At 40.9% G+C, this 25,094-nt stretch overlaps 3 protein-coding genes across 4 annotated transcripts in view; 2 read left to right on the top strand and 1 right to left on the bottom strand.

The window, feature by feature from the left end:
* LOC143625907 (large ribosomal subunit protein eL6-like) overlaps nt 1-13,311 on the top strand; it is an 87,559-nt gene extending 74,248 nt beyond the window's left edge. Inside the window, exons 1-5 of one of the 2 annotated variants that reach the window (XM_077096124.1) lie at nt 11,016-11,068; nt 11,732-11,995; nt 12,534-12,640; nt 12,785-12,966; nt 13,067-13,311. In XM_077096124.1, coding sequence (XP_076952239.1) covers nt 11,739-11,995; nt 12,534-12,640; nt 12,785-12,966; nt 13,067-13,222 — 702 coding nt within the window. In that variant the 5' untranslated portion in view covers nt 11,016-11,068; nt 11,732-11,738 and the 3' untranslated portion in view covers nt 13,223-13,311. Of the gene's footprint in view, nt 1-11,015; nt 11,069-11,729; nt 11,996-12,533; nt 12,641-12,784; nt 12,967-13,066 lie in introns of those variants that run through there. The other variant, XM_077096125.1, reaches the window with a different exon arrangement.
* A 961-nt stretch (nt 13,312-14,272) lies between these two features.
* LOC143625863 (uncharacterized) lies at nt 14,273-17,424 on the top strand. The gene is made up of 2 exons (XM_077096089.1): nt 14,273-14,614; nt 16,734-17,424. Exons 1-2 carry the CDS (start codon nt 14,273-14,275, stop codon nt 17,367-17,369), a joined length of 978 nt encoding a protein of 325 aa, XP_076952204.1. The 3' UTR covers nt 17,370-17,424.
* Nucleotides 17,425-18,792: 1,368 nt separating this feature from the next.
* On the bottom strand, nt 18,793-24,996 carry LOC143625802 (uncharacterized). Its single transcript, XM_077096043.1, has 9 exons — nt 24,828-24,996; nt 22,647-22,747; nt 22,109-22,442; nt 20,970-21,524; nt 20,835-20,889; nt 20,170-20,231; nt 19,975-20,081; nt 19,812-19,899; nt 18,793-19,324 (listed from the first exon to the last, which is right to left on the bottom strand). The coding sequence occupies exons 1-9, from the start codon at nt 24,951-24,953 to the stop codon at nt 19,022-19,024; spliced, it is 1,731 nt and encodes a 576-aa protein (XP_076952158.1). The 5' UTR covers nt 24,954-24,996; the 3' UTR covers nt 18,793-19,021.
* Nucleotides 24,997-25,094: the final 98 nt, after the last annotated feature.

A 25,094-nucleotide genomic window follows, 5' to 3' on the forward strand; every position in this document is an offset into this window, starting at 1 on the left:
GCCAAGTGGTCTGGCCAAATATGATGGCACAACAGATCCGGATGACTTTTTGCAAGGTTTCTATAACACGGGAAACCTAGAGAGCTGGACGATGCCAACATGGTGTCATATGTTTGCTCGCTGCCTCACGGGCGCAGCGCGGGTATGGTTCGAGAGCTTGCCGACAGGGCAAATTGATGGGTTCGAGGAACTATTAGAAAAGTTCCAAGCCCACTTCGTACAGCAGTGCAGGCACACGCGCGATCCTGATGACATCATGCACTGCATACGCAGGAATGATGAAACGATTGAAGATTACATCACTCGTTTCAATCAGGAATCCCTGGCAATCGGGGGTATAACTGAGCAGCTCCTGCGCGTGGCCTTTATACAAGGCGCGCGCAGTGATCAACTCCGCCGGGCTCTCGTAAGCAAAGATGGTATGCCCACCACGTGGGCCAAGTTAATGGAGGCATCGCGAGTTTTCGCGAGAAATGAGAAACAGATTGCCCAAGATAGGGCAAGAGAAAGAGCGCATCAGGCTGAATCACCGCGCAGCAAAGAGAAGAGGGCCAAACAGAACTCTGTATGGTCCAGGTTGCAGCCAACAAGTTTTTCTTCCGCAGAAAAACAAGCGCAACCAAGCTCACCCCAGCCCCAAAAAGAAGTTCGTAATCGCGGGGAGGGTGACAAGAGGGAGGGCGGCAGAGATCCCAGCAGACCTCTGCCAAGAATATGGACACCCCTCACTAAAACACCTTCACAGGTGTTAAGTACTGAGAATGTTCAATTCAAGCCTCCCAAGCAACTACACTATAAGGGACCGCAAAACAGTGGCAAATATTGTGAATTTCACAGGTCCCCGGGCCACAACACCGACGCATGCCATCATTTAAAGGATGCGATCGAGAAGGATGTAAAGTCAGGCAGGCTGGCTCACTTGGTGAAAAACCAAAGAATAGAAGATGAGCAACCGGAAGGAGCCTCTGCCAGCAAGAAATACAAAAGAATCTGTGTGGCTGAGGGGGGACGACAAGGGCAGACGTCAAAAAAGAGAAGCGCGCAAATCCAGGGAGATTGGCGCGAGCAGCAAGTCATCTTTCCAAGAATCAGGGGAGGCCCTTCAATAAGCAGTCCTCTCGTCATCACCACACACATTGCTCATTACGAAGTGTCAAAGGTCCTGGTGGACACTGGAAGCGAATCTGACATTATGTATGAGCAATGTTTCAGAAAGTTAGACCCGGCAGACCAAGCGCGGCTCGAGATTGTGAACGCACCAATCTGTGGTGTTTCAAATGAAATCATCCATCCCCTAGGCCAGATTCAGTTTGAATTAACTATGGGGGATGATGAACACAAGCGAGCCGAAGTAGTCAACTTCTTGGTCTTGCCCACCACGTCATGCCACAATATGATCCTGGGTAGGGGAACGATTGCCCAGTTTAATGCTGTACCGTCGCCAGCGCACGGCGCATTGGGGTTCCCTACACCAACAGGCGTAACATTTGTTTACCGCGATCATTTGTGCGCAGTGACAAGTACGCCGCGGGAAGGGAGAATGAAACTTCCAATGGCAGACAATGCGCCAGAGAAGTGGATTTTAAACCCAAAATTCCCCGAGCAAACGGTCACAATTGGCGCTACCATTTCAGACGAAACGAGATTAAGAATGAAAAGGTTGCTCACAAAATACACGTCGGTTTTCGCGTGGCAACACTCCGATATGACAGGGGTCCCGCGAGACTTGGCGCAACATTCTCTTAACACGTTCAAGTCGGTGGAGCCAATTGCTCAGAAAAAGAGAATCATGGGGGATGAAAAGGCGAAGGCCATGAATGAGCAAGTTGAGGACCTGTTGCGCGCAAACATCATCCGCCCGATCCGATACCAGACGTGGGTAGCCAATCCTGTGATGGTAAAGAAAAGCAACGGGTCATGGAGGATGTGTATTGACTTCAAGGACCTCAACAAAGCATGTCCGAAAGACTGTTACCCCCTCCCAAACATCGACGCAAAGGTGGACTCCGTGGCGCCATTCAAGCTCAAATGTTTCCTGGATGCCTACAAAGGCTATCACCAGATTCAAATGGCACCACAGGACGAAGACAAGACTGCCTTCAGAACCGACAGGGTGTTTTTTGTTACACAAAAATGCCCTTTGGTTTAAAGAATGCAGGCGCAACCTATCAGAGACTTATGGATTCAGTTTTCAGTGAACAAATCGGAAGAAATCTAGAAGTCTACGTTGATGATTTGGTGATCAAGAGCAGGGAGGAGAGACAAATGCTTAAAGACATCGAGGAAACTCTTCAGCGCCTAACGGAAGTTAACATGAAGCTCAACCCGAGCAAATGTACTTTTGGCGCGGAAGAGGGGAAATTTCTTGGTGTAATGGTCACTAAGGATGGTTTCAAGGTGAACCCTGAAAAGGTGGAAGCCATCCTTGACATGCCTTCACCATCCACCATGAAAGAGGTTCAGAAGCTGAATGGTAGATTGGTGTCAATCAACAGGTTCCTAGCGAACCACGCCAGCAAATCTACTCCATTCGTTAACACTTTGAGGAACTGCTTGAAGAAGAGCCAATTCAAGTGGACGCCTGAGGCTGAGCAAGCTTTCACTGAGATAAAAGAATGTCTCATAAAGCTGCCCGCGCTCACAGCTCCACTTCCTGGCGAAACCCTTACATTGTACTTGTCAGCTGGAGATCGCGCCATCGGCGCAGTATTATTGGTGGATCGCAAGGGGATCCAAACGCCAATATACTATGTGAGTCGGGTGCTCACAGACCCTGAGACGCGCTATTCCGTCATGGAAAAGTTAGTTTTGTCACTAACACACGCGTCGCGCAAGCTCCATAGATACTTCAATGGTCATCCTATTGAAGTTCTGACTGGTTACAACATCCAGCAAGTCTTGCGACGCCCTGCGCTCTCCGGAAGGCTGACAAAGTGGGCGCTGAAATTAGGTGAACACACGATCACTTATAAGCCCCGTCCAGCAATAAAGGGTCAAGTTTTGGCGGATTTCATCACGGAAATCCCAGAGGGAAAGATTGAAGAAGCTCAGCGCGAGGTAGACCCTCCGCGAGCAAATGATGAAGAAGATGTTTGAAGGCTATTCACTGATGGAGCCTCCAACAGCGAAGGGTCCGGCGCAGGCCTCAAACTGGTGGACCCTGATAATCATGAATATACTTATGCTATTAGGTTGGACTTCAAGAGTACCAACAATGAGGCTGAGTATGAAGCCCTGCTGGCTGGTCTGCGCATTGCGCGCAAGTTTGGAGTTAAAAGGCTAGAGGCACATGTTGATTCTTACTTGGTAGCTGCACAGGTCAATGGCCTTTATGATGCCAAGGAGAACACCATGCCTCTATATCTAGAGCAGGCAAAAAAGCTCGTTGAGCAGTTTGACTTCTTCAAAATCATACACATCTCGCGCAGCGAAAACAAGTCCGCTGACGCGTTGAGTAAGATGGCATCAACTAATTTTGAACACTTTGGCAAAGATGTCAGGGTGGAAGTGATGAGCAGCCCGTCAGTGCAAACGCAATCGGTCCTTGTAATTCATACAACCCCTTCATCTTGGATAACTCCAATAATGGAATTCATGAAGGATGGGAAGTTACCGGACGATCGCGCGCAGGCGAGGAAGATAAGACACAAGGCGCAGAACTATAAACTACTTGAGGGTACGTTATATCGACGCTCTTATCTTGGACCGCTCATGAAATGCCTGGATGCTGAAGACGCAAGCTATGTGATTAGGGAGATTCACGAAGGAATCTGCGGAATACACGCTGGCCCGCGCATGGTGGTTGCCAAGGCAATGAGCGCAGGCTACTATTGGCCAGGCATGTACTTGGATGCGCTCAAAGAAATCCAAAAATGCAAGGCATGTCAGAGCCACGCGCCAAACACCATGCGGCCAAAGAACAACTTGGTTCCAGTGACCTCCGCATGGCCTTTCCATAAATGGGCCATTGATATTGTGGGGCCCCTGCCGCAAGCGCAAGGGCGAGTGAAATTTTTGGTAGTGGCAGTAGACTATTTCACAAAATGGGTTGAAGCCAAGCCACTAGCAAAAATCACAGCTAAGGCGATGAAGAAATTTATCTGGAGCCACATCATTTGCCGTTTTGGCCTTCCTATGGAAATTGTGAGCGACAATGGCAAACAATTCACTGACAGGAAGATATCCAGCTGGCTCAAAGAATTGCACATCAACCAAATCTTCACTTCGGTCTACCACCCTCAGGGGAATGGCCAAGTGGAGCGCGCGAATCAAAGTTTGTTAAATGGGCTGAAGAAAAGGTTGGAGGGAGAATCCCATTCTTGGGTCGAAGAGTTACCTAATGTCCTGTAGGCGCACAGGACATTAAGCAAAACTAGCAATGGCGAATCTCCATTCAGCCTAACCTATGGGACAGAGGCTATGATTCCAGCAGAAATTGGATGCCCATCCCATAGGGTACTCATGATGAGCAAGACTGATAACGAGCGCGAGAGAAGATTGGACCTCAACTTGCTTGAAGGGCGCAGAGAAGCGGCTATCATCAATGAAGCCAAATACAAGAAAAAGCTGGAAAAATATTATAATCAGCGTGTTAAAGAATGCCATTTCAAGAAAAATGATTTTGTCCTTCGAAACAATGAAGCTAGCCGCGCGATACCCCCAGGAAAAATGTCCCCCAATTGGGAGGGACCTTATCAAATTTCAGAAGATTTGGGGAAAGGCGCGTACACTTTAAAAGATTTGAATGGAAAAAAGATACCGCGCGCGTGGAACGCGGCACAACTTAGAAAATGCTTCATGTAAAAGTTCAAATATGTAATCAAGGCTTTTAAGCCATCATGAATGATGATTCGCGCTACCTTTCAATATTTGTGCTATTAACTTCGCATACATGTTTCACACTTCCTTTATTAATTTGGAGCAATATGACAACACTATATTGACTTCAAAACAAAATAAAACGAAGTAAAACATACATGCGCGAGCCTTAGCTCAAACGCGTTAACGAGTCTTAACTCTAAAACGTCAGGGCCTTAGCCCAAACCTACGAGCCTTAGCTCAAACACGTTAATGAGTCTTAACTCTAAAACATCAGGGCCTTAGCCCAAAACAAAGAGCCTTAGCTCAAAACACTCACAAACATCCATCTTACATCCCGCGCAGCCTGATCATAAAAATCCTTAAACACAACTAAGGCAAAGTACATGCCATATCATGTTAAGGTCTCAGGTCGAGGTCGCGCGCGGAATCATAGTGGATATCTGAGTAACACACCCTGACATGTAATGGCTAAAACTCATACTTCCATATAAAGACCGCGCGACAACGACGCGCAAAAAAGGAATAGTGAAAAGATAGCGCGCATGTCAGCATAAACAAGATACTGCGAAACCACAAACAAAATAGAACAGAGGTTAAGCGAATAATTTCCTTACAACCTTATTCTTATTTTAACGTGCAAGCATATCTTATATCTATACAAGCAAACATGAAGAGATGAATGGAAATGCGCAAGATGTGAAAAAGAGAAAACAAGTTTCATTCCATTGCATTGAAATTTACAAGTATGATGAGTTACAAATTACAAGTATAAAATAAAAAAAAATATATAAAATTCGATGAAGGGCTTCTCAAGTCTCCACGTCGACGTCAGCCACTTCATCACCCTCATCATCTCTCGCAGCATCTGACGCGGCCTGCTCCTCATCTCCGAACTGACCATAGTCAAGTTCTTCCTCCTCATTGGAGTCTTCTATCACGACGGTGTCAGGAGCAGATTTTTTCGCAGCGCCAGAGCCGCTGGCAGGGGCAACATCCCCCGCGCCACCATCATCGCTACCAGCCCTCTCGCATTCATCGAGCAACTTCTTTAGCGCGCCGAGGTCGGGCTGGTCAGCAAGCGCAGCTATCTGCAAAATAAATAGAAAAGTATTGAGTACAAAACACTTGGAAAATTAATCAAGTAAAACTCATTAAGGTCAAGGTACCTGCATAAGGATGGGGATGGGAGTATTCATATACTTTTCCCCCACCGCGGCCATATCCGCGCAGGCCGCGTCGCTCTTGTAAGGGTACTCGGATGGGTTCTTCTTCAGCATGCCATATTCATACCCATCCGTAAACCCTTCAGCTCGGCCCACCAAGCGCGCGGCGGCATTGCAGTCCATCACAAGGGCCTGAAACTCGGCGGAATATTTCATCGCCAAAGCGCAACGACTCATGCCCTGTGACACCAGCCATTGGCGATCCTGCGCGAGGCCAGCAACAGACGTCTCGAGGGCAGGAACCTGGGAGTTTAATAACTCAACAGTTTCCTTGGTCTTTTTTAGCTCCTCCTTATCAGACGCTGCTGCCGCCAAAATTTTTTCTTTCTCCGCATGCGCAGAACCAAGTGCTTCCTGGCTGGACGCTGCCGTCGCCAGGGCCTCATCTCTATCGGCCTGCGCGGCCGCCAACTCCCTCTTCAGGTGCGCAACCTCGCTCTCCAGTGATGATTTCTCAGTGATACTCTGGACGATAGCTTGGTCACGCGCCTCAGCCTGCTGTTCCAAGACACGCACTCTACGCGCGTACTTGGCAACTTCGGCCTCCGCCACCTGCTGCTTCTCCCGCGCAGCTTGGAGCTCATGCCCGCGCTTAATATAGGCGGTGTTGGCACTTGCTCGGTTTTCGCTGAGCTCCGCCTGGAGTTTCTCAGCTCGTGCGCGAGCATCAGAAAGGTTCCAGGCAGCCACCTTAGCCTCTTGTTGGGCTGCCACAAGAGCATCGCGTACTTTAATATAATCGCGATGAAGCTCTTGGGAGGCAGCAAAGAAAGCTGACCCAGCGAAAATATGATCGTTGAGCAAGTCAGCGCGGGTGCGCTCCTCCTGATACCTCCTTTCAGTAGGAGGCACGACATGAGCCCAGAAGTCCTCGCATACGCCCATGGATTGGAAGGAACTGTCTTCATTAATATTCCATCTCGGGCGATAAACGTGGTCACCTTCCTTCAAAAAACAAGAAATGTTCTAAGTCATAAACATACTTATATGGAGGTACGCGCAGCGGAGCAACAAATTAAATCATACCTGCGGGGATGAAGCAGAAAAGTCAGCGCCAGCCCCACCAGAAGTATGCGCTGCGAAGACTTGTGGCATCGCAGGGCTGGCGCGGTCTCCCAAGGAGTCCTCAGCTTGAGCCCCCTCATCCTCCTCATCTTCTTGAACAGGCCTCTTCTCCTGCGACCTGGGGGGCTCCAAACCAGCCTTGCGGAGAGGGCTGCGCGTAGGAGGAGGCGAGGGAGGTCTCGACGCCGCCAGTTCGGCGCGCAATACGGCTTCCTGCTCCTTTGTAACCCCAATAAGGGGAGAATCAGCACTAGCAGGAGCAGGACCAGAACCAGCGGCGCCGCCAACGGCGCTAGGAGTGTCACCGGCAACTTGTACGCCAGCTACAACTCCTATGAACAAATCAACAAGGAAAAATGGTTTATGACAGAGTCCAAAAGAAAAAAATCAGAAGACAAATGTGCAAAACATACCTTGGCGCAATTCTGTTCGCGCGGCGAACATCGCCATAAAGTTCATTCTACCCTTTTCAGAGGGTAGAACAGGGGACTCCGAAGCAGCCCCCGGCGCAGCCTCAGCACCTTGTCGCGCCTGCGGCTGATCTGCTACAGTCGCCGGTTCTGCAAACAGTCAAAGGAGCAAAGGTTTAATAACAATTCAACCAGATGAAGACAAGCAAAGTATACCTGTTGCAGGCGCGGCACTGCTTCTCTCTTCAGCCGCGCGAACGGAGGAGGTGACGCCACCATACCTCAAGTGGACAGGAGGTCTGCCCACTCTCACAGGCAGGGAAGCTAAAGAAACCTTGGTGGTAAACACCTGGGTTTCCTTAGGTCCCTTCGTTTGAGCATGGGGATGAGCAACAGGGGTGTCATTTTTCTTCTGTTTCTTACTGGCCCCTGCGCCGGATTTCCCCTTAGCTTTGCGCTTTAGTAGGGGCGCCTCCTCTTCCTCCTCCTCCTCTTCCGCGAGCTCCAGCTCGTAGTTTTCAAGCGCATCTGCAAAAAACAACCAACAGAACTGTTAATAAACTTGGGTATTCTAAAGGAATGAGCATAAGTGCGAAGGCGTACCAGGCGCGTCACTGTCAAAGTCAAATTCCAGATCCACTGGGATGAACATGTCATCGAAGCGATCTGGGAAACCAACTTCCCCAGCGCCAAGCGCGACGGAGCCACCCTCCACTTGTTCATCATAAGCGGCAAGGACATAATCCTTGGTGACTGCGCAAAAACAAGTCAAGTGATATCAGCAAAAGAATTATGTTCGCGCAGAAAAAATAAATAAAGCAATGAAATAAACTTACACAACCCGTCGACTTGGATAACGGGCTCAAGCGCGCTGTCGGCCCATAGCTTACTCATGCCGACCCCCACCAGCGCCTCCTCGCAAATTTTCTTCGCGGGGGATGGTTCGGCGGTCAGTTTCTTAACCCAGGCGCCAGTTGGGTTCTTGAGGACACCCTCATCCGCAGGCGCAGAAGAGATAGAGCGCATGGTCATACGGATGGGTATCACACCAGCCCTAATGTAAAAGAACCTCTCAGACCAGTCATGAAGGCTCTTGAATGAAACAGTGGAGCACTTCACCTTCTGACTGCGAGGAATAAAAGAGATCCAATTGTCTTGGATCTTGGGCTTGTAAAAATACTGAAAGCGCCGAGGAGTCGGCTCCTCGCGCTGGGATTTGCACATGAACTCAAAGTGAGTCACGCGCACGAGTCCAAACGGATGGACTTGGGATATATGAATCCCATAGAACTTCAGCAGTGCACCCACAAACCTTGTTATCGGGAGACGAAGGTTGCAGTGGGTGAAAAAGTGGCTATATAGGGATATATAGCCGGCAGGCGGGTCCGCCGCCGTTTGCCCGGACCTAGGCAACATGCAGCCAAACAGGGTGGGAAAGCCCTGAGAGGCGATGAGGTTGTCGAGATCGGCCTGCTTCAATTTGCAGAGGATTTCATTCCACCTTTTGGTGGCCTTGGTCCTCCCTACTTCCTCCGATGTGGTCTCAACAACCCTCTTCCCCTTCCCCTTTTGCTTCAATGTCGACATCACCACAGACTTCACACGGCGTCTTCGAGAGGCAACAGAGGTGATTGAAGGGCTAGACGAGTCTGAACTATCAGACATACAACTGCAGCAGCAGATAATCGAAAAATCGAAAAGATGAATATACTCAATTCAGAATATGAAAGGCAGAAAATAGAAAATTTGAAACAATGAAGATGAAGATAAAAATTTCCTAAGGGCCTGCTTTTATAGGCCCAGGAGAGAGAAAAGTGGTAACTGATGGGATTTCACGCGCCCCCACTCGCAGGTGTAAGCCAACGAGGGCGCGGCACGTGTCCCTAACACTGTTGAGGGGACATAAAAACGTAACGGACCTGCCACGGAGCAGAGACGCGCCCCCACTCGCAGGTGCTAACCAATGCGAGCGCGACACGTGTTCAAGACAGCTGTGTGAGGGGACGTGAAAGGCAACTGTAGCACCTCGAGCACACGAAACGTCTGACATGTTTACGGCGCACGTCACCACCAACTAACCACGTGTTCGGACCCTTCGTTTTCAACCCTTCGTTTTCAACCAAATGGATAGAACTTCGCGCAACGATGGAAACAACCAACAAAACGACAAAACCCCTTTAAAAGACCAAATCAGTAAGTCTAATATCCATCTTACCGCGCTCGCGCGAGATAAGACACACATTAGACTGGGGGGGCTTGAAGAGGTATGTACCCGCCTCAACACCGAGCAAGGCGGGTCAACCCACAAGATAAAGACATTATGAAGGCACAAAGCCAAAACCTATGCGCATGGCGCATACAAAACATGCTCAGGCATCATATGCCCAGGCACACATATGCTCGCGCATCACATATGCGCGCGGCGCATCAGCGCGCGGCGCATATCACATGCTCGTGCATATCACATCTGCCCAGACACACATGCTCGCGCATCACATATTCGCGCAGCGCATCAGCGCGCGGCGCATATCACATGCTCGTGCATATCACATCTGCGCATGAAATATCTGCGCGTGAGAATAAAGAGAAGACCTCGCGCATCCTCAGGATGGGCGCATATCACACGTGCGCATAATCAACCTCGTCCTTATCCAAATCAGGATTAGGGCAACCTTGATTGTGCACGTCACACAACCTTCCAGAAGGCATCTTTTTAAGGAGTAAGAATATGCTGATGTTGACAGCTGCCAAATGAAAGGTCGACAACTCAGCATGACACATGTGTTGCCACGTGATTACAACCAACGAGAAAGCGCCAGGTGTCCCAGAGTACACGTGGCGCAGTGCGATTGGAGGAGGCCAACGAGGTTGAGCCCAATCAGTGAAAACCCTAGCATTATAAATACAGCATCAACTCCACTTTGATGACACATTCATACTCAATCATTGACAGTTACAAGCAGTGATATCACATTCAATCATATTGAATTATATTCACTCACAATCAGTTACATACAAACACACAGTCTCACAATCAGAGGGTATTCAGCTATTCAGCAATACTCTGGAGATTCCTTTACACACATTATCATCTTCTCTACAATATACTGATTCTCACGCCGGAGGGTTACCCCAAAGAGGACCCCTCTGTCCCTTTCTGAGGGGTAAGTAACGGCGCTGTTCATTTTGTAGGTGGAAGAACACAGATCCAGAAGAACCATCGGTGAAATAGTATAATCACACCCGAGGAAAGTAGATCTGCTACCAGTGAGTAGATCCACGTTTCTTCACGTGGCCTTAGGTATCACAAGTTCCCGAACAAACATGTGTTAGCAGTCGCTATTTAAAAAGGACTTTTTATAATGGGCCTTTTATCTATTACCCTAAAATAACTACATCACTTTAAATTAGCCCATTTAATAGGCCCATAAAAGCCCATCAATTAGGCCCACTCATTTTATATTATATCACACAACCTATTAGGGTTTCTTCTCCTAACCAATCTGCAGATTCAACCCGCCGCACATCACCGGAGCAGCGAATTCGCCGGTAACAATCCTTTTTTCTTCAATTGATTACAAATATGAACATATTGAATACGATATATGTTTTGCTGTATCTTAATTTCTTACAGAATCAATCATGGTGCATATATTTATTGAACTTTTGTATGTGTAGTGGTAATGTGTCAGTTCTTAGATTCATATTGTTTTTTGAGTTATTAAATCATTAGAATTTTATTTTAAGGACTTTGTGTGATTTGGGTTTTTGTTAATTCAGTTTAATTTGAGCTGAAAAAATAAAGATTTGGACTAAAAGATTACTTTTTTATACACAATTTACTATATGATTAGACATATTTGTGAGTATTTTTATTTAAATCTTTAAAAAGTTTTAAATTGTTTGCAATATCATCATGTTAGTGTTTCCAGAAAGTGACAAATCTTTTAAAAAATGTAAATTTTGTTGCATATTAGTTTAAATTTATAATTTACAACTAAATATACAAATGTATATGAAACATTTATGTTTTAGTTATAATTAAATACCTAGGTCATTTTATTTCACTTTTTGGCATAAAATACATAACTAGTTACATCTGTTACATAGAACAGATGCATTTTAAACTTTGAAACTAAATGAATTGAACATGGCTTTACAAGATTTGTGTTATGATATATGAATTTGAATTAACAGGTTTTGTAATAACAGAAGACCAATGGCACCGACGACCCGAAAACCACACACGTGCAGGAACCCTGACTTGATCAGGGGCGTTGGCAAATACTCACGGTCCAAGATGTACCACAAGCGAGGGCTGTGGGCCATCAAGGCCAAAAATGGTGGGACTTTTCCTAAACACGAGAAGCAAGCTGTTGCTGCGGCTCCAACTGAGAAGCCACCTAAGTTCTACCCGGCTGATGATGTCAAGAAACCGCTTGTTAATAAGCGGAAACCCCGACCCACTAAGCTCAGGTATGTAAATAGATGGATTTTAAGACTAGAATGCACTTGAACTGAACTTAAAAGTCGATTTTTTTGCTCGATTTTTGGTTTTTTCATGTATTAGAGCTGAGCGGAGTTCGTTTAAAGTTAAAATTGATTAACTTATATTTTATAAACTATGGTTTTATGTTTGTGTGTTAAGTAATTATGAATTTATTTTAAATGGCGTTGATCAAGAACTTAAGACCTAAAAGTTTAATGCAATAAACAGTTTTTTATTTGACAGAAATTTTTAGGCTCAAAGTTTTAAACCCAAATTTGTTATTTTTTCTACCTTTTTTGCCAAAAAGTTTCAAACTAAAATGAAAAAAGCGGAAACCAAACCTAACACATTGTGAAAACTGAAACAATCGAAACCAGAGAGTGTTCAAAACCTTAAAATCTAGTTGTTGGTTTTTTGTTCAGCTTGTGTTCAAAACCACCTAAAAACGACTTTTTACTACCCGAATTTCGACCAAACTTGACCAATTTATGACTTGGGTTTCTTGGATTGTTTGCATATGTTTAGGGCTAGCATTACCCCTGGAACCGTGCTGATTATATTGGCTGGAAGATTTAAGGGAAAGAGGGTTGTTTTCTTGAAACAACTTTCTTCCGGATTGTTGCTGGTTACTGGTATATTATTTTCTTTTTTCTTTTGTTATCATGTATTAACAAGAAACTTGTTTTTGTTCATATATTTGCTATTTTTGTTATTTTTTTTTCTATTTGATGTTTGCAATTGCTGATGCTAACTCTGATGGCTCTTCATATTTTTAGGTCCTTTTAAGATCAATGGTGTTCCTTTGAGGAGGGTTAACCAGTCATATGTTATCGCCACCTCAACAAAGGTAGACGTCTCAGGGGTAAATGTTGAAAAGTTTGATGACAAGTACTTTGGAAAGAAGGTTGAGAAAAAGAAGAAGAAAGGCGAGGGCGAGTTTTTTGAAGCAGAGAAAGAGGTATTTGCCAAATTATAATATGCTTTTATCACTTTGTCTAACATTTTGGTGCATGTTTTTTCAATACTAACGTTTGTTTTGGTTAATGTGTGCTCTATAGGAGAAGAATGTGCTTCCACAGGTCAAGAAAGATGACCAGAAAGCTGTGGATGCGGCTTTGATCGCAGCCATTGAGTGTGTTCCGGATTTGAAAAGCTATTTGGGTGCAAGATTCTCACTAAAGGCAGGCATGAAGCCTCATGAGCTTGGCTTTTAAGGACTAGAATAAGTTTAAGTAATCATGTTTGATGTTATCATAGATTTAGAGGACAATGCTATTATGTTTTGGTTTTGTGGTGAGTTTGTCTGAATTTTTCTTATTATATGTTGCAAGGACCGCAGAATTTTGGAAAGTATCTTTTATTCTATCGTTATATTTGTTTGAATTTTTTTGTTACTAACCAATAATCATTAAACTAGCCATAGCGAGCAAAGTGATGATTATAAGAGTTTAATAAAAAGAAAAAACATAAAAGTTACTGTAGCTCACGCTTGGTAAGCGTAGAAAACTGCATTTGAATATGAGACCTTTGCTAGACGGACTCAACTCACTACTTTAGCTATGAAAGATTAGGAAACAAATCCATGTGTATTCTAGCTCAGTTTAAGATGCATGAAGATGAAATTTGGATGAATAATGTTGAAACGGGTTGTATGTAACTTGGATACGAACATGTAAACCGAACTTGGACACGAGCATGTAACCTGAACGATGGTTTAACCTTTTTCATTTATTTACTTTTACATTTCCAGGATATGCAGGTATATTTATCTAGTATATTCACGAACCATCTTTTATCATTTCAAAATATTAAAACAATCTAAGGTTTTGAAGTAAAAAAAATGTTCAGCCCACCAAACCGATAAGAACATCTGGCCCAACTGTTCCATTAAATTCACCCGGTTTGGTTTGTCGTTTCTCAAAACCACAGTTAGCAGTTCGTCCCAGATTCTTTGTCAAAACTGCACAATAAACACCTCTAGAGTATATTTATATCTTTATTGTTATTCTTAGTTATAAAAGTAGAATACAATGCTTGATAATTTTTTTAGAGTGAAATAGTGAATATGATCCCTTAATTCCCATTCATGATTGATCAACCACAACATATGAGTTTAGCAACTGTTCCCTTAAGCATGCAAAAAATGCTGAGTTATGGTGAGTTTTAGGAATGACATGTAGCATGTGTGATGTGATACATATGGCTTTCATCTATAAATTTGTAGAAACAGTTTTATGGACAATTAAACTAGATCCATCCTAACAATGGAAAAGAAAGAAAAGAAAATGATGGTATTTTTTTTGGTGTTGGGTCTAACGGTGCAAGAAAGTATGGGGTTCCCGTGTGGAACCACATTTTTCTCTGCACTAGTCCAACTGCTTCCTTGTAGAGCTGCGGTTGCACCGTTTAGCCCTATTCCTCCAAATGATGCTTGTTGTACTGCTATTAGGATCTTGGGCCAACCCTGTTTGTGCGTCCTGGTCAATGGCCCGCCCATCTCTGGTGTTGACCGTAACATGGCCGTGCAACTTCCCGAGAAATGCAACGTCAATTTCGGACCATGTATTTCTATTTCTCTTTCTCCCATGGGAAAGTTAACTGATTGGGTTAAAATGGGTCGGGTTAAATTTAAGACGGGTGTTTCTTTCTATTAAACTTTGTAAACCTTTAATATGTTAAATATGATTAAAAGCTATACTATTTAAATTATATAATTATAACCGATTGTATGTGTGCAGGTGAATTGGTGAAGGAGAAAGATAGGACGTAGAGACACTATGAAGAGAATAAAGTGTGTGGCACTAAATAAATCAATTATAATTGAAAGTATGTTGTATTAGTTTCTCTATTGTGTTATTTAAATTTAAAAATAATATGAAGTTTATGTTTTTTTTCATATTTTACGAACCCATAACAAACAACACATCAGAACAGTTATAAATATTGTAATGGTTATATATAATTTTGACATTGTATAAATTCAGTCAAAAGGTTGAAAATAAAGTTATTATGTTAACTTACAAGAAATTATATGCTTAAAATATAAAGGAATACTAAATAAATTATGACTTTATATTTATTTGATATTAATAGTTAGTTAAATTATTCAAATGTAAAAATAATTGATGCAAAGTATAGAAAATTATTGAAGTAAATAATTGTTATTCAATTAATATAAGTTGAATAAACTAAAATTCAAGATATTTAATTATTTTTCAAAATTTAAATTGTTTCTTACACAAAATGAAAAATGATGACATAAAGTCTGTTCTAACAAGATGAACGATTCCTTGTATCACCATTTGCATGCCGTCTAATTTCTAAATTATCAAGAGGTTAGTAAGCCTAATTACGATCCTATTTGAAAAAAAAAAAAAACCGTAACATGTTGATTCAAGTGTCTTTGATCGCAATGTGGTGTTGTCTCATATATAACAAATAAATCATATTTGATCGCAATGTGGTGTTGTTCTCAAATATAACAAATAAATCATATTTCCTATCTTCTGAAATAGGCTCGTAGAGATACATATATTCCACCACTTATTATGTTATCTGACGATTCAAAAGAATAAAAAATTACCCAGTAATTAGGAAGTAGATGTTCTAACATTTTCCCTATTAAGGTGGTGTTTGTATTGCTTATTTTAGCTCCTTATGCCTTATAATTTGTAACTTATAAGTTATAAGGTGTTTAGGAAAGTTAAAGATTGTGAGTGCAAAAGTCATAAGAAGGTAAAATAAGGAATCCCAAACACCCCCAAAGAGCCAAGTATTTATAATATTATCGAGGGCACGTTTCATAGATGTGTGGAGCAACCACTAGTGAAGGGTAACTTTATTAGGCTATGTGTAGTTGGAGGCTACAAATTGGGGGCGATTTTTAACATGTGACGCCACATTAGCAATTGAGTAAATTTTATTTTAGAGCTGTGTTGTAGCCCACTTATCGCTCAAATCCACCCCGGAGGCGACAAACCCAAAACACACCCAGGCAACAAACACACCCTAGGGGCGGTGTAGTAACCCCACTTATCGCTCAAATCCATTACTTTTGTCGCCACACTACACACTTTCTGTGAGGTATATTTAGTCATTTGTTCCATGCTCTCACCATGCCCCATTAGCTATGACTGATATTTGAGACTATACCCTAAAATTAGATATTTATAATGACATTAAAATGTTGGAAAGTTTGAAACTTCAAACTTGGCCACCAAGAGTTTAAAAGACAATTTGAAAAGTTTTAAACTTTTAAATATGGCGACCAAAGTTATTTATTTGTTCTTTAAACTTTAATCATTAAACTTTTACACAGTTACACTTTTGGTACAATACTGTTACCACTTTAACTGTAACAAACCGAGCCAATACCAATCGAGTTAGCTCCCGCCGTAACACGCCGGCTTAAATCATCTATAAAGAGAGGGTTTGAATCCTCAAGTGTTAAAGTTCAAGCCGCTGTAACGCACGGAATATCCATCTTCTTGTTCATAATAATCACATGATTATTCTAAAAGAAATAATAATAATAATCGCAACCTTAAAATATGCAAATGCGATCACACACCAAAACCTTTCCTCCTCTGACCTCACACATACAACCATGGCGTCTCCAATCTCCCGCAGACTTGCATCCAAGATTCTGAACCCATCTTCCTGCTATACTCTCCTCTCATTCCACCATTTAAACCCTAATCATTCCCACCAATCCTTCTCAACCAGTACCCCCATTCCAATACCAGTCTCACACCATCATATCACACTTTCACCAGATCAAACACCACTTTCTTCCCAAATTTCACCATCCAATCTTTAACCCTAAACCCTTATCAAACCCACAAATTCTTCTCAACCTCCACTCCTCAATCCGATCCTGAACAAACCCACAAACCCAACGAGAGTCTGAAACAAACCCTCGAAGATTTCAAGCACCAAGAGATCACTGGACCCACCGTCGAATGTGATGTTTCGGCGCTTGCAAATGAGACCCGCCAAGTGCTCGACGAAATGTCTAAGAGAGTTTTAACCGTTAGTAAGAGTTTGGCTCTTTTGGGTCTGTTTCAGTTGGGTTTAGGGGCGTGGATTTCGTATGTGACGAAGGCTAGTCCGATCCCGGAAGTGTCGGTGCAAAGCTGTTTGGCGTTTGGGTTGCCGTTTTCGGTGTCGTTGATGCTTAGAAGGTCGTTGAAGCCAATTGGGTTCTTTAGGAAGATGGAGGAGCAAGGGAGGTTGCAGATTCTGACTCTTACGCTTCAAGTTGCGAAGAGTTTGAATGTGTTTTTTGTGAGGTTGAATGTGGTGTCGTACTTGTGCATCGGTGTTGCTTCGCTTGGGTTGCTTGTTATTGCTTTGTATTGATGGTTTGTCATAGAATCATAGAATGTTACACTTTCTAATAATGAATTTGATTAAGAAATTGTTTGATGGGCTGCTAACAATGATCATGATATGGGAAATTTTGTTGTTTTTTGTAGTTCTGTATGCCTGATTTAGATATATTTTGTGTATATGTAATTTGTGCTAGACTTTGCTTTTGAAAGTGAATTCACTGGTTGAGTTGTAAATTAGGATCTTAGTAACCCGGAAGTTGTGTTCAAATTCTTCTTGTTGGAGTTGGAAGAGCTTTAAGAGGTTGCTACCAACATGCTTTGATGTTGCTATGGATGGCAACTTGTTACTACGGAAGTGGAGCTACAACTAAGGGGAAGCACTCAGCTAGCACCAGTGACCACGTCAAGTTAACGTTACTACTGATGCTCGGCTATGCCGAGGATTTCCAGCTAATAGAAGTTATTGAGATCATGTGTTGTGGAACTACAGTTCCTGTGGATGTTTAAAGTTGTTGCTGAATTATGGCGCCTGTCGATTTAAGTTGCTACTGAGAACAACTTGGTGCTGAATTGAAAGTTCTTTTGTTGAAGGTTACAATTCGCTTTCAAGTATTATTTTATGACGATGGTTGTGGAATTTAGGAACATAGAGGCTTGTCGGTGAAGAACGAACATCACTTGCGTCATTGTTGTTTGTAATCAACATATAGAATATATTAGACTGCTCTAGATTAGAGAAATGGATACTTCTGTTTTGTAGTATTCGACGAATGATATTCAAAGAATTGTTGAAAGCACTTTTGGGTGTTTTTTATTTCAATCAGAAGCCGATCAAACCCTAAATTGTGATTTAGAGTAATTGAGTGAGAAGCAGGTAATGCAGGTCACATATCAATCTTCACACAACAAGTACGGACGGACGTTCGTTGTCCAATTAATTCGGGTTTAACAAAGATTCTAGGACAAACTATTAACAATGGTTTGTTAGAACTGCTAACCAAAAATCGTCACATAAACTCAAACACGAAGCGCATTCATAAATTGAAATGAAGATGAGGTGTTTAACTCGAAAACACTTTAAACTCTGTTCACATCGGGTTTTTTTACACCTTTTTGAAGCAGTTATATCGATTTTAATTCATGGTCAAAAGTTATTGCATAAGCACATTTTAAAAAATAAATAAATAATTGATTTACTATGTCAACCCACCAGTCTGAAAGAAACACGACTTGTTTAGCAAAAACACGTTTCGAAGGTTCAACTGAACTAATCCAAACCCTTGAGTTTCACACGTAAGGACTTCAGCTCATGTGTTTTCTTGGCATGCCAGAAATTCACATCCTTGACTATGAGAGTACGAGTTAGCCAAACCATTCAGTTTTAGCAGAGTTTCGCATGTTAATAGTTTTGTTTAGCGATTTAAAGCAAGAGTTGAAACTTCATATCCAATCTTAATTCTTATATTTAAATATCATCTTCACCAACGAGAATCAGATCAGTCTCTCCCTGTGGAAAAAAGCCAAACTAACCCAAAAAGAATCCACAAAAAAAACCTGCCACTAACTCTTATCACATCCTCACTAACCTTTTGGCCCCTGTTGCAAACAAGCTTGTCGTTATTTACCACAAGATTTAGAGCTTTAGAACACTGAATGATCGAATTGCCAAGTAACAAATGCTCAGGAGACATTGCCGGGATTTCCATGGGTCTTGGCGGCTTCAGTCCGAACATAAGTAAGGCTCCGGGGGGTGGTGGCAGTAGGACTTGGGATGGCATCAGAAGATGGTGAGTTTTGAGTATCACGTTTCCATTGAAAGCTTCTAGCACCGCCTTTGATTGGGAGGCGTGACCGGTATATGCCGCCTATGCCTCTCGGGAAAGAAGCCCCTCTAACAAATCTCGATGCGGAAGCCCGAGCAACACGGGGCCATGATGTCACTGGCGCAGCAGCTTCTTGTTGACCAGAGCTTTTCTTTACAACCTGCGTATTGTGTAGTTACACAAATGCTTAAAACTTATTATGGTCAAATAGTAAACCTTTTGTTTCTGGTAAGCGTTGTAAACATCAAAATCCTTTAGTTAAATTCAATTTATTGAAATGTAAATGTTACCCAAATTCCATGTCAATTGAGCATCTTATTGGTTTTGTACGAGCACCCTATATATCTATAGGGTGGGTCACGATTGGGTAAGAAAGAAACCAACTGTGCGAAGTGTACGAAGCGAAAGAGATAAACACATGGTATTTGCGTAATTACTATGAATAGAGTAATTATGCTACAACAACATACGCGTAGAGTAGCGTAATTCAATAATGTTGTGGCATCATTACTCAATTTAGAGTTATTACAAAAATGCCACCGTGTGTTTTGCCCATTCGCATCGCAGACCAAAAACCAGTTCTATCTGATCCTAACACTACACACGCACACACACACATATATATAGAGAGAGAGAGAGAGATGGACCTTAAGAATACGTGACATGAAGGATGTACCATCCAGAGACAAAGCATTTTCTGCTGCTTCTTTTCTCATGAACTCCACAAAAGCTGACCTGCATTAGTGATGATTCGGTTGTTACTTTGACCATTATGCTTATCAAGTCAAAAGAGAGAGAATAATGACAAACCCTTTTGGCTGCCCAGTAGCTGCTTCGGTTACAATAATCACTTTTAGCACATCCCCAAACTTGTTAAAGTGCCGAGAAATACCTTCCTTAGTAGCTGCAAAATGGACCTGTATAAAGCAAACAGCTTTAAAATCATACAAGACAAAACCACATGAACACAACCTATGACTTAACATAACAAGGTTTTGTTTTTACATTGTTAACAAAAATGGTGCGCGAATCTGCATCTTCAGTAGGTCGATTAATAGGATTGACACCTGCACAAGAAAAACAAATAATAATTAGGATTAATTTCACATATGCTAAACCAAAACTACAAAAATCATATATGCCCAACTTTCATGAATTTTACTTAATGTCAATTCTACCCCTTTCCATTATATTTTTTTAAACCCAACTTTTTAATTTGGATTTTGATAGACATCGACGATAAGCAAGCAAACCGAAGTGTCTCTCCTCTTCCGTTCCTCAACAGCAGTAATTGAACAGTCAAATCTGTATGTTCGAATCATATAAACGACCCAGGTATAATCGATGATAATTGCACAACAAGCAATATGATATATTGAAAAACTACTGCTTATGGGCAAAATAAAATTTTACGTTTAAGGGGTTAAAAAATTTTAGCTAAAAATGGGTAAATAAATAAATTTGAAGTAAAAATGGGCATATATGATTTTTTAAAATTTGAGAAAAATAAGGGTAAAACGATCATTTATTGAATTGTTTTTAATGACTTGGGTATATTTGATATTTTGACCACTTTGTAAGAGCATAAGCCATATTATTATTTTGGGCATGGGCATATATGAAACAGACCATAATTGCTCATTAAAAACAATTGAACTTGTCTAACTTACCAGTTGACAGCAGTGTGTTTTGAACTTCCCTTTGAGCTTGTATAATGGGTACCCCCTGAGTACAAAAACAAATGTAACAAACAATATTACTTTTATTTACAAAAATGATATTTACCAAGTTGAATGCAATATTACATTTCCATTGCTATTGTTGCCAGCTGGCTTAGTCTCCGCCACAAGTTTTGGAGCACTCGTGTCTGAAACCACGCTTGTTTTATTTACACTAGAATAATTATTTACTATCTTATTAGAGGAAGGTTTATAACTTGTGCCATCAACAACATTTGAAGCATTTATGTTGTTATACTTGTACTCCTCATTATGTGTAAAATCAGTAGCCTCTGTAATTCGAGTAAAACCGTCATCATCTTCTGGGAATTGGTCAGCGGGGTTTGTGCTGCGACTGAGCCGGTCAAACACGTTTCCTGAAGGTTTGACTTTTACAGCGTCTTCGGCAGCGGCTGCAACGGCTTTAATGGCGACTGGCATGGTTTTAGGGACTCTTGAAAGCAAAGGGTGTCTTTCTTCAAGTGATGAGTCATCTGTGGGTGTAGAAACTACGGACCGCAAACGCTTAAATGACGGCTTGGATGTTAAGCCAGTTGACCGGGAAGTGGCGACCGCATCTCGAACCGCAAACTGAAGCAGTCTTCGTGAGGCGGATAGCCTTGGTTTAGGAACGGCTTCTCTCTGAAAGCAACCAAATCAACAAATGCTGTTATATATGTATATATGTGTGTGTGCATAAGAAGAGGTTCATTACAAAAGAGTAAATTATTGCCAGAACAAAACGAACAAACCCAAGTCATTTAATTTTTTCTATCAATGGTTCATATTTATAGAAGCTTTTACTGTTTACGTACAAACGCCTGTGCTATAAGTATATACATATAATACCATTAAACTAACTTGTTCAAATGTTTTTTTTTTCACTTTTAAACGTTTATCTACACATGTGTAGGATTATCAATAAACTTAATTTATATATTTTTTAAGAATATTAAGAGAGATGAGTAAACAATTAATTTCAACCATTTTTTGCATCTTAAAACTTTTTAAAGTTAAAAAAATGAATAATTTGTTTTGTTCATTTTGTTCTCAACCCTCCCCTATTTATATGTATATATAGAAGTTCTTAAAGTTCTTAAAATTTTTAGAGTTCTGAGGGAACCTAACATTATGTATATATGCACACACACACACACAAACAGAGACACACATAAATATATAGATAGATAAACGACAAGTATAAAGAAAAAGAAAAGAGTTCAGACCTCGACTTGTGATTTCAATTCAGTGTGACCACGTTCACCACTCCGGCCTCTTTTTCTGTGAATTACTGATTGAGGCGGCGACGATCGGTTTTTTTGGTTTTCATCATCTTCTGACTTAATATTTGCAATGATGGCACTGCGAAGAGAAGGCGGTTCATCTGGATCTCTTACAATCCCTTTCCAATCTTTGCTCCTTCGATTTGTGGATACTTTATCATAATCTATCATCTCTGATTCAGAACGAACATGAGGCTTCTGTTTAACCACTTCATCAGGACGAGATTCTTTTGATTGTGTATATAGGTCTAAGTTTGACCACAAATGGTCCCACAGCCTGCATAGAAAAAAAAATTAAACATATTGAAACAGTAAAAAACAACCTAGAAATACAACTAGTTTCCCTTTTAGCTAAATAATCTTTTACTTTTCCATGAGGTAAAATTAACTTAATAGACATTTATAAGTGAATGGGTTGGACTATCTATGGCGTTTAGATATTTATTAAAAATATATATATATATATACTGCAATGCATTACCAAGATACGAATGAGTCACTGTCATCACCCAAAAAGACATTCAACTCATTCCTTGCTTCTTCTTTACGCCGTCCATTTTTAAGTAAGACTATTACATATTCCTGCAAAAGCAAAATACTTGGTTTAAGTAAATCAAAACTTTAGAACTGTGAACAGGATACAAATATATATGCATCATGGATATAATTTCCTGAACTGACAGTTCAATTTGATGCATGAACTAGATAAAATTATACAAACAGCATTGCATTTTTGTGCTTTTTAAAACCAAGCCTTGTGCACGTATCAGCTTTTCTTACATGTTAATCTTGCCAAAGAGTTTATAAAAAATATTCATAATACTATATTTATGCTTTCATGACTGTCCATATGCCATCTTTTTCAAAACTTTTATAAATTTTAGCACAAAGACAAAATGATCAACTAATAGAATTAACCAGATGTGATGGTAAATACACAAAAGGCCAGAACCCAAAAATGACTTACAAAACTTGCATATTAATCTAGCTTTTGTCATTGTATAAACAGATTTATAACCCCCCCCCCCCCCACACACACTTGTTTTACGAGTAAAAGAATCCCTTAAACAAACACAGATATCTCATTAAATTAATAGAATCACTTGCATCAACCATATCAAAATGACCTATGCGAACCTATTCTAACACGGGAGTGCGATCTTTATGCGAGTTTTTATATAAATTTGTGTATTTGCGTCCAAACATTACAGGAAGCATATGACTGAAAATCACACAAGCACACAACATAATAAGCCATAAGAAACACTTTTAATGTGTGTGAAACATAATTAAAGAATGTTGAGTTTAAAGTATATGCAACAATGGACAAAAAATAGGAATGTATAGTATAAACTTCCTGTGCTCAAATGCCTATTTATATTCACAACTTTTAGCAGGGAGAAGTTACAAAAAATGCCTTGTAACAACGATTTACATTTTTCGTTAAAAACAACAGTTTCAACAAAAGTATGCTAGAAAATTTGTATAAACTTAACAGCAGTGTCATAGAAAATGACCAGACATGCTGACATAAAATTTATGAAAGTAAAGGTGGTTAAAATAAATGTACAATGAACTTAATAATTTCAAACGAAACTTCTAGTTAACGCTGACGCAACACCAACACATCGATGTTGTTTTCGTACAGACCATATTTGTCAGTAAAATGCCTACGATACATCAATTTTGAGAATATATAGCAATAAGTAAACCTCCTTTTACGTGTCTAGATTCATGGCATTGGTACCTTGATAAATTTTAATTCATAGGGATTCATTATCTTCAACTTTTGGTTCATGATACGATATGCCATAATATATGCAAAGCACAGTTTTAGATAAATCCCTGAAAACTTGCATAATATAATACCATATTTACCTGTTTCATTAAATAAAACTTACAGTATGACCATTATACCCTTCTCTTTCTCCTTATATTCCAAACTCTCCCCTCGAATACAAGTTTTAAGGTAAGGATATAAATGTCATAAATTTACGGGTACATCTGAAGTATGATCTTTTGTTGGGTATATGTGATATTACACCAAGTTTGAGGAGGATATAAAATAGTATCCCTGTATGCAAAGGCAGAATTGTAAATTGTTCCACTACCATAATTCCTAAATGAAGAAAAAGCAGATGGTGACCATATACATACTCTACACAGATAGCCTATGAAACCTTATGTATTTGCTAAACTATTTGTTTTTATTGAGTTTATATGGTTGTCTTAACGGAATTTACAGACTGGTTTATTTTGATTGTCAGTGTACTTCATTCTTCTCAACAAAACCTACGGAATCAGCATTGCTGTAAGCCACTAGAAAAAACTAAAGCATATGAATTTGCTGATGTGCATTCCCACGTCTAATTCACCTTGTAATAGCAATGATACTTACAATATTGTGGTTAACCATTTATACAATAACCGATTATCAAAAAACCGAGAAAATTAATCCCCTTGGTTAAAACTTCTATTGCTAAAACACATTTTCTCTCTAAACAGAAATCAGAAAACACTGGGTTTACCACAAGTTAATAGAACAAACTCTCATTGTACAGAGTAACCAAGTAAGCAACATTTCTCCAGGAATTTACTAACAATCAGTTCTATCAAATTCTAATGTATTATCACCAAAAAGCTAATCATATACAAAACATACCACAAGTGTGTCATCTGTGTAGTCTCCCATAAACTCCTTTAACTTTTCCTTCACTTGATCCCGCAACCTTCCAGCTCCATCTCCCGAAAAAATAATTTTAAAAGTCAAATCATCAGCACTATCCATCAATCCCTTCCCCAAATATACACCTCTCAAAGTCCAATAATGTCAGTACTGACCAACAACTCCTTCAAACTGAACCAAATTCAACATACATTCATGACATCTGCACCTACACCGCATTAATTCAAGTGTAAAATAAATAAA

Source organism: Bidens hawaiensis, unplaced genomic scaffold (genome assembly GCF_021521415.1).
Source record: "Bidens hawaiensis isolate Kalapana, Puna unplaced genomic scaffold, B.hawaiensis_p1.1 tig00004242_1, whole genome shotgun sequence".
Taxonomy (NCBI): domain Eukaryota; kingdom Viridiplantae; phylum Streptophyta; class Magnoliopsida; order Asterales; family Asteraceae; genus Bidens; species Bidens hawaiensis.

Excerpts from the sequence above, each read along its gene's own strand:
- LOC143625863 (XM_077096089.1), top strand. The coding sequence starts at position 14,273 with ATGGAAAAGAAAGAAAAGAAAATGATGGTATTTTTTTTGGTGTTGGGT. Across the intron at positions 14,615-16,733 it reads TGGGAAAGTTAACTGATTGG|TACCCCCATTCCAATACCAG; the intron begins GTTAAAATGGGT and ends CTTCTCAACCAG.
- LOC143625802 (XM_077096043.1), bottom strand. The coding sequence starts at position 24,953 with ATGGATAGTGCTGATGATTTGACTTTTAAAATTATTTTTTCGGGAGAT. Across the intron at positions 21,525-22,108 it reads AATTGAAATCACAAGTCGAG|AGAGAAGCCGTTCCTAAACC; the intron begins GTCTGAACTCTT and ends GGTTGCTTTCAG. Across the intron at positions 19,325-19,811 it reads TCATGTCACGTATTCTTAAG|GTTGTAAAGAAAAGCTCTGG; the intron begins GTCCATCTCTCT and ends CACAATACGCAG.